The 12770-nt window shown below is 45.9% G+C and overlaps 1 protein-coding gene across 1 annotated transcript in view; it reads right to left on the bottom strand.

The window, feature by feature from the left end:
* Window positions 1-2232: 2232 nt before the first annotated feature.
* LOC306754237 (sphingosine kinase 1-like) overlaps window positions 2233-12770 on the bottom strand; it is a gene marked incomplete at both ends in the record, with an annotated part of 52149 nt that continues 41611 nt past the window's right edge. The window contains one exon of the mRNA XM_079238173.1: window positions 2233-3109. Within this exon, the coding sequence (XP_079094299.1) occupies window positions 2233-3109 (877 nt within the window). The remainder of the gene's footprint in view (window positions 3110-12770) is intronic.

Below are 12770 nucleotides of genomic sequence, written 5' to 3'. Positions count from 1 at the left end.
TGGAGGTAAATGTGGATTAATAGACACAAAATCAATCTATACTTCATAATCCATATTTCAGTGTTCAGCTGGCCGTTAGCAGTAATAAAGCGACTCTGCCTGCTGTTGCATCTCTCAGGGATGTGTTAAAGCAGAGCCAGATTTGGCCTCGACTGAGCGTTTTAGGCTGTGTGTGTTACAAACAGCTGCAACGGACGTCGCTGCCTCCGCCGTCCTGCAGAGCAGCCACGAAGGCAGGGAAAAAATCCTTTGCTGTTACATAAGATGCTGTGATGGTGGCTGGCAAGCCGCGGCAAACAGGAGGCTGATTTACACGATCTGAACATGCATCTGTGTGAAAAGTGTTCAATATGTAACCAATATCGTGTCAGAATCAATAGATTCAGTTCTGATTCAGGAGGTTGCAGCAAGTTCGACTTCTGCACTTTTATCACATTTTTAATCAACTCAGCAGACTGAAAGAGGCTCTAAAGTTAATTAGCAGCAAGTTAAAACCTCAGAAGTTGGTGCTCTGTGTGAAATGTAAATAAAAACTATCGATATAATAGAAGATAAAGAACATATCAGATGCTGAAAATAAGACATTTTAGGAGCTGATTGTGAATCTGATGCAGCAACACATCTGTAAAAAGTTAACAGGTGCGACAAAAGGCTGGAAAAGTAACGGGAACAAATAGAAAACTGGAGAAAAAATTAATAACAAAATATTTAATAATTAAAATAATGACTAATTAGAATATCATCAAAGGATTTTGGAATCGGAAGGAATCTCTGTATCCATGGGACAAGCCCGAATGCTGGTGATCTTTTGCTTTAAAATCGGACTTGATTCTAATAAAAATCAAGTTTTGGGACAATTTCAGAAAAATGTTCCTCAGACTTTGAGGATTCCACCATAATAACATATTTAAAGTATCAGAAGGAATCTCTGTATGCATGGATAAAGCTGGATGCTGGTGATCTTCTGCATTAACAGCAGACATGATTCTGTACTGGAAACCAGTGCATGGACTCAGGAAGCTTCCAGAAACCAGTGTGAACCCAGTTCAGGCTGAAATCCACACATGCAGGTTAAAGCTCCATCATATGTGAAGAGGATCCAGAAACACGCCGTCTTCTCTGGACCAAAGCTCATTTAAAATGTTCTGAGTGGAAACCTGGATGAAGATGTGGAATAGTTTGTGGACAGCATGGACGGCGTGTCCTGCAGACTAAAGAGGAGAGGGAGCATCCAGCTTGTTATCAGCCTGCATCTCTGATGGGATGGGGTTGCATTAGTGCCGATGGCGTGGGCAGCTTCCACATCTGGGAAGCTCCATCAATGCTGGAACATCTGCTCCCATCCAGACAACGTCTCTTTCAGGGAAGACCTTCCACCATGCTGGACCACATCCTGATGGTGGAACAGGAGAACTGGTCCAACAGGACCACGCTGAACCACATCCTGATGGTGGAACAGGAGAACTGGTCCAGCAGGACCACATCCTGATGGTGGAACAGGAGAACTGGTCCAACAGGACCACGCTGAACCACATCCTGATGGTGGAACAGGAGAACTGGTCCAGCAGGACCACGCTGAACCACATCCTGATGGTGGAACAGGAGAACTGGTCTGCTGCTGTCCAGACCTTTCACCAGTACAAACATCAGGAGCATCATGGAAGCAGCTGGAATCCTGCATCAGGACCAGTAGACCAACTGGAATCCTGCATCAGGACCAGTAGACCAACTGGAATCCTGCATCAGGACCAGTAGACCAACTGGAATCCTGCATCAGGACCAGAACGGGACGACGTTCCTCTCCTAAAACAGCTGCTCTCCCTACCTTCCAGATGTTGTTAAAAGAAGAGAAGATACTAAACATCAGAAACGACTTTTTACAGCAATCAGACACACAATCAGCTCAGGTTTTCCATGAAATTATAAAACGTCTCAGTTTAAACATCTGATATGAAACGACTTGATTAGATTAATAAATAATTAGATTCTGTTTTTATTTAATATTTCCGCAGCATCCCAGCTTTAGGTTGTGAAAAGAGCTTTTGTTTAATGTTGAACTCTGTGGCTCCTTCAGTCGTCCATCATCACAGCATCCTGAGGGGAAAATGTGTTAAACGATTAAACGAGAGTGAAACTATCTGCTACTCTGCTTCTGCGCTGAAAAGCTCCAACGTGATCATGTGACCCTTTCAGCTTCAGGCGGCTTCAAGCTAACAGCTGTTTCTGTGGGTTTCATCCGCTGATCAACCTGGACAGGCCTCTGTGCACCTCCACCTGCAACGGCCCGTATTCCACCACCTCGCCATCTACCGTTATCATCCCTTTGGGTGAAAGCGGCTCCAGCCTGAGCGCACGCACCTTCGTGTGCACCAGATGTTGGCAGTTAGTAGCCAGATGTGCACCCTTCTCCATAGCTAGGAAGAGCCTGAGCAGTGCGGCACGAGATATTCCAGCTTTAACGTAGAAAAGGTGAATGATGCCGTCGTCCGAGCTGGCGTCCGGCGCCGCCAGGAGGTCCTCGGCCAGGTGGGACTGATACATGGCCAGCATGAGGACAAAGTCCTCCTCCGGCACAACCACCCAGTTAGCTGGCACCCGTTCACTCAGAGGTACCAGCAGGGAGTCGGGCGGACCGGGAAGCGATTTGATGGCCCTTCGGGAAGGCGTGCTCTCCGTCTGCCTCACTTTGAGGGAGTTGTTGGAGTGGCAGGAGTTGTGGAAGGTGTTGCAGGAAGAGTCATTGGACGGGGCGAAGGTGGGAGTCGGGGAGGACTCCTGGTTGTTGCAGCACACTGTCAAACCATTTGGCAAACCGTCCTTATTGCTGTGGTCCTTGGAAACGGGCAGGTAAGCCAGCTTACCCCTGTAGATGCGGAGAGACGCCAGCCTCACCAGCGTGCCAACGGTGAAACGAGCAGCGCCGGCGTGACGGTACTTCTCGCTCTCTACGTCAACATCTGCCACGAAGCCCCACGCCAGAGAGAGGAAGGAGAAGAGCCGGGGGCTGGAGGAGAGGTGGATGGAGACCAGGTCCATGCGGGACACCAGGCCTTTACATAGCAGGAAACCACAGCTGACCAGGAGCTCCTCGCCCATCACCGGAGATGCTCTGCAGGATGAGAAGTTGTCAACCATCATCACCAGTACAGCCAAAACAAAGACCCAGTTAGCTTTATATTTTCCGTCAGAAACATGTGACAAGTCTTCTGACATTTTACAGAACAAATGATGCGTTTAATGAAGCAACCAGTGAATTAAAACAATCCACCATGATCAGATAGTGTTTGTGTTATTTACATTACAAGGAGGAATTTCTTAACCCTTTCAGTCCTGGCCAAACTTTCAGAGAAAACGCCTAAAAGTCTGTTAAAATTTCTAATTTCAAGGCATTTCATTGAGTGCCCAAAAAAGGGTTAACACTTTAAAGCCAAACTCATTTGAGACATCTGGTTTTGAATCACGTCATAGTGAAAACTTTGCTAAAAATCCTGCCGAACACTATCTTGTATACATCTACTGTCCCCTTATAGATACCAGGACGCAGAAAGTTCGACAATCTTTTTCACACATCACAATAAATGGTAAATATGCCCCCCCCCCCCCCCCCCCCCCCCCCCAAAAAAGTACTTTTCTTACTATATTTTCATTGCCTTAAGAATCAGATTAATGGATCAGTTAGGTTTATGAATCAGATTTATGGGTCTGGTAGGTTTAGGAATAAAGAAAAATGAAAAGCCGCACTAACTCCAGAATGTTGCTGTGTTTTAAGACTTCATTTACAGCCTGTAGACCTTTTGGACTTGGTTAGGTTTAAATATCAACTTTAGCATAACTTTAAATTAAGCTTCAGTTAGGTTTATGAATCAGGTAAGTTTAGGAATTGGTTAGATTTATGGATTGGTTAGGTTTATCAATCAGTTAGGTTTAAGGATCCGTTAGGTTTGTTAACTTGTTAGGTTAAGTAATTGGTTAGGTTTAGGAATCAGTTAGGTTTATGAATCAGTTAGATTAATGGATCAGTTATGTTTAGGAATCAGTTAGGTTTATGAATCAGTTAGATTTATGGATCAGTTAGGTTTCTTAACTAGTTAAGTTTAGGAATCGGTTAGGTTTATGAATCAGATTTATGGATCAGTTATGTTTCTAAAATAGTTAGGTTTATGGATCAGTTAGATTTATAGATCAATTATGTTAACTAGTTAGGTTTAGGAATTGGTTAGGTTTATGGATCAACTGGATTTAGAATAAAGAAAAATGAAAAGCCGCATTAACTCCAGAATGTTGCTCCGTTTTAAGACAATTTACAGCCTGTAAGACCCAAAAGACTTCATTAAATTTAGATAACGGTTAGACCCTTCAAATAACTTTAAATTAAACTTCAGTTAGGTTTATGAATAAGGTAAGTTTAGGAATTAGTTCGATTTATGGATTGGTTAGGTTTATGAATCAGTTAGGTTTAAGAATAAAAATCAATGCAAAGCTGAAGCAGCACTAGAACTACTGTTACTCTGCACACAATTATCAGCCTGTAAACCTTTAAGAAATTGTTCATTTTTGTGATCGGTTAGACTTAAAAATCACTTAGGTTTAGGAACCAGTTTGGTATATGAGTCAGTTTTAAGTTTAGTTGAAGTGAAATGAAAATCTGCAGAACCCCTGCTGGTCCTCGGCAGTCTGACACAATTAAACACAAAGTGGACTTATATTTTCAGGTTTTTCTGTGAGAGGAAACTGTGACCTTGTTGTGTAATCTGACAGAGGGGAGAGAGGAGGTGGATGGGTAGGGAGGGCGGAGCCTCACGGGTTGAGGTGGGGGGGTCACCTTATGGGCCTTCAGACATGATGAGCCAGTCAAACAAAGACGGCCCCATCTGGAGTAACGGAGGCAGAGGTGAAGGGTCAGGACAACGCATGCAGATTTGCCTGCTGTTACCACCCAAAGCCAATCAGAGTGATGACTGGACGTCTCAGCGGATTGCAGACTTCTCCATATTCATCCCGGGATTTATTCACCAGTCCAGCTGACCAAATGAGCTCCTTGTTTTTTTCCCTGGATGCTTGTTTCCAACTACATGCTAACCGACTTCCCCGATTGAATGCCCGCTAAGTTTTCAGTCTGGTGAGGATCTGTGCAGACACCAGGGCACAACCAGAAGCAGGAAGGCCTCTTTCATCATCCTCACTTTGTTCTGAGCTGCTCTGAGCTGGAGGCTGGTGATGGGATAAAGCAGCTGACTGTTAAAGTCACCGAAACACAGAGCAGAACAGAATAAAATCGGCAACCCGACTCATCCTGTGACTTGTTCCTGAGCTTTTCCAACGGATTGCATCGCATCTTGACTTTGATCTGATCCCATCCTGATCTTCATGAGGCGACAGTGGAAAGGAAAAAACTTCGTATTATCAGGAGGGAAAAACCTACAGCAGAACAGAACATTAGTCTGGCATTCTGGTGGGTTGCAGGTGTCGATTTCACAGAAAAGCCTCTGTTTATTAATCCTGTTCTATCCTCCGCCAGAAGCTACAAGTTTGTCTTGTTCTTGCAGCTGCGATAAAACAAAGACATTTTGTTCTTGGTTGGGGACATCTTGCAGCATGTTCTCAACACATCACCCAAGCAGAACCTTCTTCCAGTGGGGCTCCGAGAGGTATTGTGAGATTGGTCTGACTTTTGAGGTGGGAGGGGTTAATGTGGAAAAGCTTGACGTGGACTTTTGCTGATGCAGGTTTAACGGAAGCGTCTCATGGAGGATGAATTAAATGCACCAAAACAAACTTTTTTCTTGTTCTGGTGGCTGTAAGAAGAGGAACAAAGTCGTTGCTTCTCGTGGAGGATGGAACAGGCTTGAAGCAGCTGATCTTATTTGGAAAATAAAACGAAGCTACGTTCATACCGCAGGACAAAGAGACCATAAATGTGACTTTCAGAACATTCTGTCAACCCCAGAAATGGTTGTGGGTGAAAATCCCAGTCAAGACCTTAAACCTCCTTTCCTCCTCATTTTGATGCTCAGTTTGAACTTCAGCAAGTTGTCTTCGCCCCGTCTCCATGACAACCTGCTGCCGAGTGATTGGCTGGTTTTTGATAGGGACAAGTAAGATGTCATACATGCTTCGTGTATGATGTCACACACACATTGTAGCCAAGGCTAATGGTGTGTTCAGACCAGATGCGTTTTAAGTGTCAAAAACACTGAACGTTCGCCACTCGCTGCTGATCACTGAACTGTCACTTTTATGTCCAACACTCCTGTCGTGTTTGCTGCTTGTCGGCAGCGAGCAGCAAACGCGACGGAAAGGAGAGAGGGGAAGCCGGAACTTTTCCTCCGGTCAGTTTGAAGGATGGCGGATGCAGTAGAGAGGCTTTATTTAATAAATAAAGCTAGATTACGTCGTCATCAGGCTAGGCAAAGTCCTTTCTGTTCCTATCGCGACGATAAAAATGTGAACAGTCATGACTGGCTTTGCACATTCCGAAACGATTAGCTTGTCCTCTGTTTTTGACTTCCTCCCGCTGAGAAATGAGTCATGATGTATATCGCTCTGATTGGTTGACGTCCCACGTCAAGCGGCAAAAGTTCGAATTTTCCATCTCTGGTGTTTGCGGCGCGTTCCGCGTTTCAACCTTACAAGACTTTTGAAATTTTCGGCGCATCTCGTGCGTCACACCGTAGCAACAAACACTGAAAACGCACCGCGAGAAAGCTTGACGCCTCTTTGATGCACCTCCACGTAGACTTAACATGTGAACCTGATGCTCTTGCCACTCAAAACACGTCTGGTGTGAACACCATAATTTTCATTGCATATATATGTTTCAGATGTTTGTGTTAACATGCGGTTGAACATGTGGATCTTCACTCCGACATTTAGGGGTAAAGGAAACGCAGCTAGCGTTCTCAGGACGTTGAAAGATCCCGTATTATACGTGTTTTCAACCGTTTCATCCGGATGGCAGAGAAAACATTATTTTCTAAAGGTTTTTTATCCCAAATTCAGCTTTTCTTTTTAATTTCAGTCGTTCCAAAAGTCTCTGTAGAGAACGGTTTCTGTGTCCTTTCAAAGTTGGGTCCTGTCCCCTTTCATCTTGATGGATGCCCACCTGGGGATTTAAGAGGACAGGTTCAGCTAGCCGGGGGCCGGATCAGGGCGGAGTGAGTATTCTCTTTCTTGAGTCCTTTTCACAAAAGGACAAGCTCTCAGACTCACCCACCTGAGCAGACATTTGCTAAAAAGTGGAGCATGAATCGAAGCGAGGAGACAGAATTTTCTCCTGTTTGGGCCTCAAACACAGGACAAGGAGAAACACATGACTGTTAGAAAACCTTTGAAGGGATTCTGCACCATATGGGACCTTTAACCACATTTCTGTCCTCCTGGGAAGATCTGCAGCTGTTTGTGATCCACTGTTTGACACAGATTCACTGGATATCAGACCATTAACGGGGACCTGCTGAACCCTTTTCCAGGACCGTTTGATACTCGTAGCCTCTGTGAACCTGACGTTCAGCTGGGAATAATAGAAAAAAAGAGAGATGTTCTGGATGCATCAGGAGTGAGAGAGGAGGGGAAACAATGCAGAGTCTGGTCCCTTCCTGCCATATTCGCTGCTGCTCTGGAAGCAGGACTATTGTTAGACAAGAAGCTGACTGGCAGGTGGCGTCAGCGAGATGAATAAATGCAACGTTTTGGGTAAGACGTGACCTGTAAGGTGTTTTCTTTCACCTCACTTTGTTTTCATGTCATTTTGCTCTGATTTTATGTAGCGTGGAACCCTGCTGTGCAAAAAGGAAGAAAAAAACCAGCACATAAAGACAACGAAACTAACAAGGAAAGCCGTGCCGAGATGAAAGGAAATTATGTAAAAATTAAGCTTATATGACCTAAAAACATCTGGAGCCACTTGATGAGATATTTTCTGTTTCACTGTCATTATTTCTCCAGAAGGTAAAAACACAAAAATAAAACAGACAGTATTTTTTAGGAAGGTTGGCACAGATTTAAACAGGAAACCTGATCCGATCTCGGTGACAAAAACAGGTCAAATTGTGCAGAGCGCCTCAAAGTCTGCATTAAAAACAGCTTCTGTGGAGCTGATGAACAAACAGCAGCAGGTTAAATCCTGTATGAGCATCACTTATGCCCAAATTTTCTAAATCACAGCTTAATTAGCAGTTAAAACTGACAGATATACGCTCACCGGCCACTTTATCACCTTTTATACAAAGTCAAACACAATTCCCTACATAACTGCATTAATTCATGGTGTGATGAGAATCTCCCGTTCTCATCAGCATGAGAATCTCCCTTTCCACCTCATCATGATGAGAATCTCCCGTTCCACCTCATCACATGAGAATCTCCCGTTCCACCTCATCTCCGTTCCACCTCATCACCATGAGAATCTCCCGTTCCACCTCATGATGAGAATCTCCTGTTCCACCTCATGATGAGAATCTTCCGTTCCACCTCATCATGATGAGAATCTCCCGTTCCACCTCATCACGATGAGAATCTCCCGTTCCACCTCATCACGATGAGAATCTCCCGTTCCACCTCATCATGATGAGAATCTCCCGTTCCACCTCATCATGATGAGAATCTCCCGTTCCACCTCATCACCATGAGAATCTCCCATTCCACCTCATCACCATGAGAATCTCCCGTTCCACCTCATCACCATGAGAATCTCCCGTTCCACCTCATCATGATGAGAATCTCCCGTTCCACCTCATCATGATGAGAATCTCCCGTTCCACCTCATCACCATGAGAATCTCCCGTTCCACCTCATCATGATGAGAATCTCCCGTTCCACCTCATCATGATGAGAATCTCCCGTTCCACCTCATCACCATGAGAATCTCCCATTTCACCTCATCATGATGAGAATTGCCCGTTCCACCCCATCATGATGACAATCTCCCATTTCACCTCATCATGATGATAATCTCCCATTCCACCACATCATGAGAATTGCCCGTTCCACCCCATCATGATGAGAATCTCCCATTCCACCTCATGATGAGAATCTCCCGTTCCACCTCATGATGATAATCTCCCGCTCCACCTCATGATGAGAATCTCCCGTTCCACCTCATCACCATGAGAATCTCCCGTTCCACCACATCACCATGAGAATCTCCCGTTCCACCACATCACCATGAGAATCTCCCGTTCCACCTCATCATGATGAGAATCTCCTGTTCCACCTCATGATGAGAATCTCCCGTTCCACCTCATCATGATGAGAATCTCCCGTTCCACCTCATCATGATGAGAATCTCCCGTTCCACCTCATCACCATGAGAATCTCCCGTTCCACCACATCACCATGAGAATCTCCCGTTCCACCTCATCATGATGAGAATCTCCTGTTCCACCTCATGATGAGAATCTCCCGTTCCACCTCATCATGATGAGAATCTCCCGTTCCACCTCATCACCATGAGAATCTTCCGTTCCACCTCATCACCATGAGAATCTTCCGTTCCACCTCATCACCATGAGAATCTTCCGTTCCACCTCATCACCATGAGAATCTCCCATTCCACCTCATCATGATGAGAATCTCCCGTTCCACCTCATCACCATGAGAATCTCCCATTCCACCTCATCATGATGAGAATCTCCCGTTCCACCTCATCACCATGAGAATCTCCCGTTCCACCTCATCACCATGAGAATCTCCCGTTCCACCTCATCACCATGAGAATCTCCCGTTCCACCTCATCATGATGAGAATCTCCCGTTCCACCTCATCACCATGAGAATCTCCCGTTCCACCTCATCACGATGAGAATCTCCCGTTCCACCTCATCACCATGAGAATCTCCCATTCCACCTCATCATGATGAGAATCTCCCGTTCCACCTCATCATGATGAGAATCTCCCGTTCCACCTCATCACCATGAGAATCTTCCGTTCCACCTCGTCACCATGAGAATCTTCCGTTCCACCTCGTCACCATGAGAATCCCCCCGTTCCACCTCATCATGATGAGAATCTCCCGTTCCACCTCATCACCATGAGAATCTCCCGTTCCACCTCATCACCATGAGAATCTCCCGTTCCACCTCATCACCATGAGATTCTCCCGTTCCACCTCATCATGATGACAATCTCCCATTTCACCACATCATGATGAGAATTGCCCGTTCCACCCCATCACGATGAGAATCTCCCGTTCCACCTCATCATGATGAGAATCTCCCGTTCCACCTCATGATGAGAATCTCCCGTTCCACCTCATGATGAGAATCTCCCGTTCCTCTCATCATGATGAGAATCTCCCGTTCCACCTCATGATGATAATCTCTCGCTCCACCTCATGATGAGAATCTCCCGTTCCACCTCATCACCATGAGAATCTCCCGTTCCACCTCATCATGATGAGAATCTCCCGTTCCACCTCATCACCATGAGAATCTCCCGTTCCACCTCACCATAAGATTCTTCCGTTCCACCTCACCATAAGATTCTTCCGTTCCACCTCATCATGATGAGAATCTCCCGTTCCAACTCATGATGAGAATCTCCCGTTCCACCTCATCATGATGAGAATCTCCCGTTCCACCACATCACCATGAGAATCTCCCATTCCACCTCATCATGATGAGAATCTCCCGTTCCACCTCATCATGATTCGAATCTCCCGCTCCACCTCATCACCATGAGAATCTCCCGTTCCACCTCATCACCATGAGAATCTCCCGTTCCACCACATCACCATGAGAATCTCCCGTTCCACCTCATCACGATGAGAATCTCCTGTTCCACCTCATGATGAGAATCTCCCGTTCCACCTCATCACCATGAGAATCTCCCGTTCCACCTCATCACCATGAGAATCTCCCGTTCCACCTCATCACCATGAGAATCTCCCGTTCCACCTCATCACCATGAGAATCTTCCGTTCCACCTCATCACCATGAGAATCTCCCATTCCACCTCATCATGATGAGAATCTCCCGTTCCACCTCATCATGATGAGAATCTCCCGTTCCACCTCATCACCATGAGAATCTCCCGTTCCACCACATCACCATGAGAATCTCCCGTTCCACCTCATCATGATGAGAATCTCCTGTTCCACCTCATGATGAGAATCTCCCGTTCCACCTCATCACCATGAGAATCTCCCGTTCCACCTCATCACCATGAGAATCTCCCGTTCCACCTCATCACCATGAGAATCTCCCGTTCCACCTCATCACCATGAGAATCTCCCATTCCACCTCATCATGATGAGAATCTCCCGTTCCACCTCATCATGATGAGAATCTCCCGTTCCACCACATCACCATGAGAATCTCCCATTCCACCTCATCATGATGAGAATCTCCCGTTCCACCTCATCACCATGAGAATCTTCCGTTCCACCTCATCACCATGAGAATCTCCCATTCCACCTCATCATGATGAGAATCTCCCGTTCCACCTCATCACCATGAGAATCTTCCGTTCCACCTCATCACCATGAGAATCTCCCGTTCCACCTCATCACCATGAGAATCTCCCGTTCCACCTCATCATGAGAATCTCCCGTTCCACCTCATCATGATGAGAATCTCCCGTTCCACCTCATCATGATGAGAATCTCCCGTTCCACCACCTCACCATGAGAATCTCCCGTTCCACCTCATCATCATGAGAATCTCCCGTTCCACCTCATCATGATGAGAATCTCCCGTTCCACCTCATCACCATGAGAATCTTCCGTTCCACCTCATCACCATGAGAATCTCCCATTCCATCTCATCATGATGAGAATCTCCCGTTCCACCTCATCATGATGAGAATCTCCCGTTCCACCTCATCACCATGAGAATCTCCCGTTCCACCTCATCATGATGAGAATCTCCCGTTCCGCCACGTCCCAAAGCTCGTCCGTTGGACTGAGATCTGGTGACTGTGGAGGCCGTTGGAGGACAGTGAACTGATCGTCATGTTGGAGATGATGTGAGCTTTGTGACATGGTGCAAGTGGTGGAAGTTTCCATCAGAAGACGCTACACTGTGCTCATGGTCAGCAGCAGGACTCAGGTAGGCTGTGGAGGTTAAACCGTGTCATACTGGTACTAAGGGGACCATGGGCTGAACTGGAGACTCATGAGACCAGCAACGTTTCTCCATCTTCTATTGTCCAGTTCTGGTGAGTCTGTGTGAATTGTAGCCTCAGTTTCCTGTTCTTACTGACAGGAGGGAACCCGCTGTGGTCTTCTGCTGCTGGAGACCATCTGCTTCCAAGCTGGACGGGTTGTGTGTTCAGAGATGATGGTTGGTTGGAACCAGTGCTGATTGGACTTTCTGTTGACTTTCCATCATCTCCAACCAGTCCGTCCATCCTCCTTTGACCTCTGACAACAAAATCTGGATGTTTTCTCTTCTTTAGACCTTCTCTAGAAACCCTGGAGATGGTTGTGTGAAAATCCCAGTAAATGCTCAGACCAGCAACCTTAAACCTCCTTTCCTAATCCTGATGCTCAGATTGAATTTAAGTAAATCGTCTTCATCATGTCTACATGACTAGATGCTGCCGTGTCATTGGTTGATTTGATATTAACAAATGCTATGAAACAACAGAAACAGGTGGACCAATTAAAATCACTGACATTCAGCTCACATACGACTTCAGTTCATCTGTGCAGAAACATGAATCTGCACGTATCAGCTGCTACTTTACAGTCGCTCTTCTCTCCTTTCCATCTTCCTGCTCTTTGTTCCAGCTGAACAAACTCCAATCCATCCCTCCCAAGAGCAGATCCTGAA

The sequence above is a fragment of the Telmatherina bonti genome (assembly GCF_933228915.1).
Source record: "Telmatherina bonti genome assembly, chromosome: 3".
NCBI classification, from domain to species: domain Eukaryota; kingdom Metazoa; phylum Chordata; class Actinopteri; order Atheriniformes; family Telmatherinidae; genus Telmatherina; species Telmatherina bonti.
The sequence above is the reverse complement of the archived record's forward strand: the minus strand, read 5'-3'. Positions and strand labels throughout refer to the sequence as shown.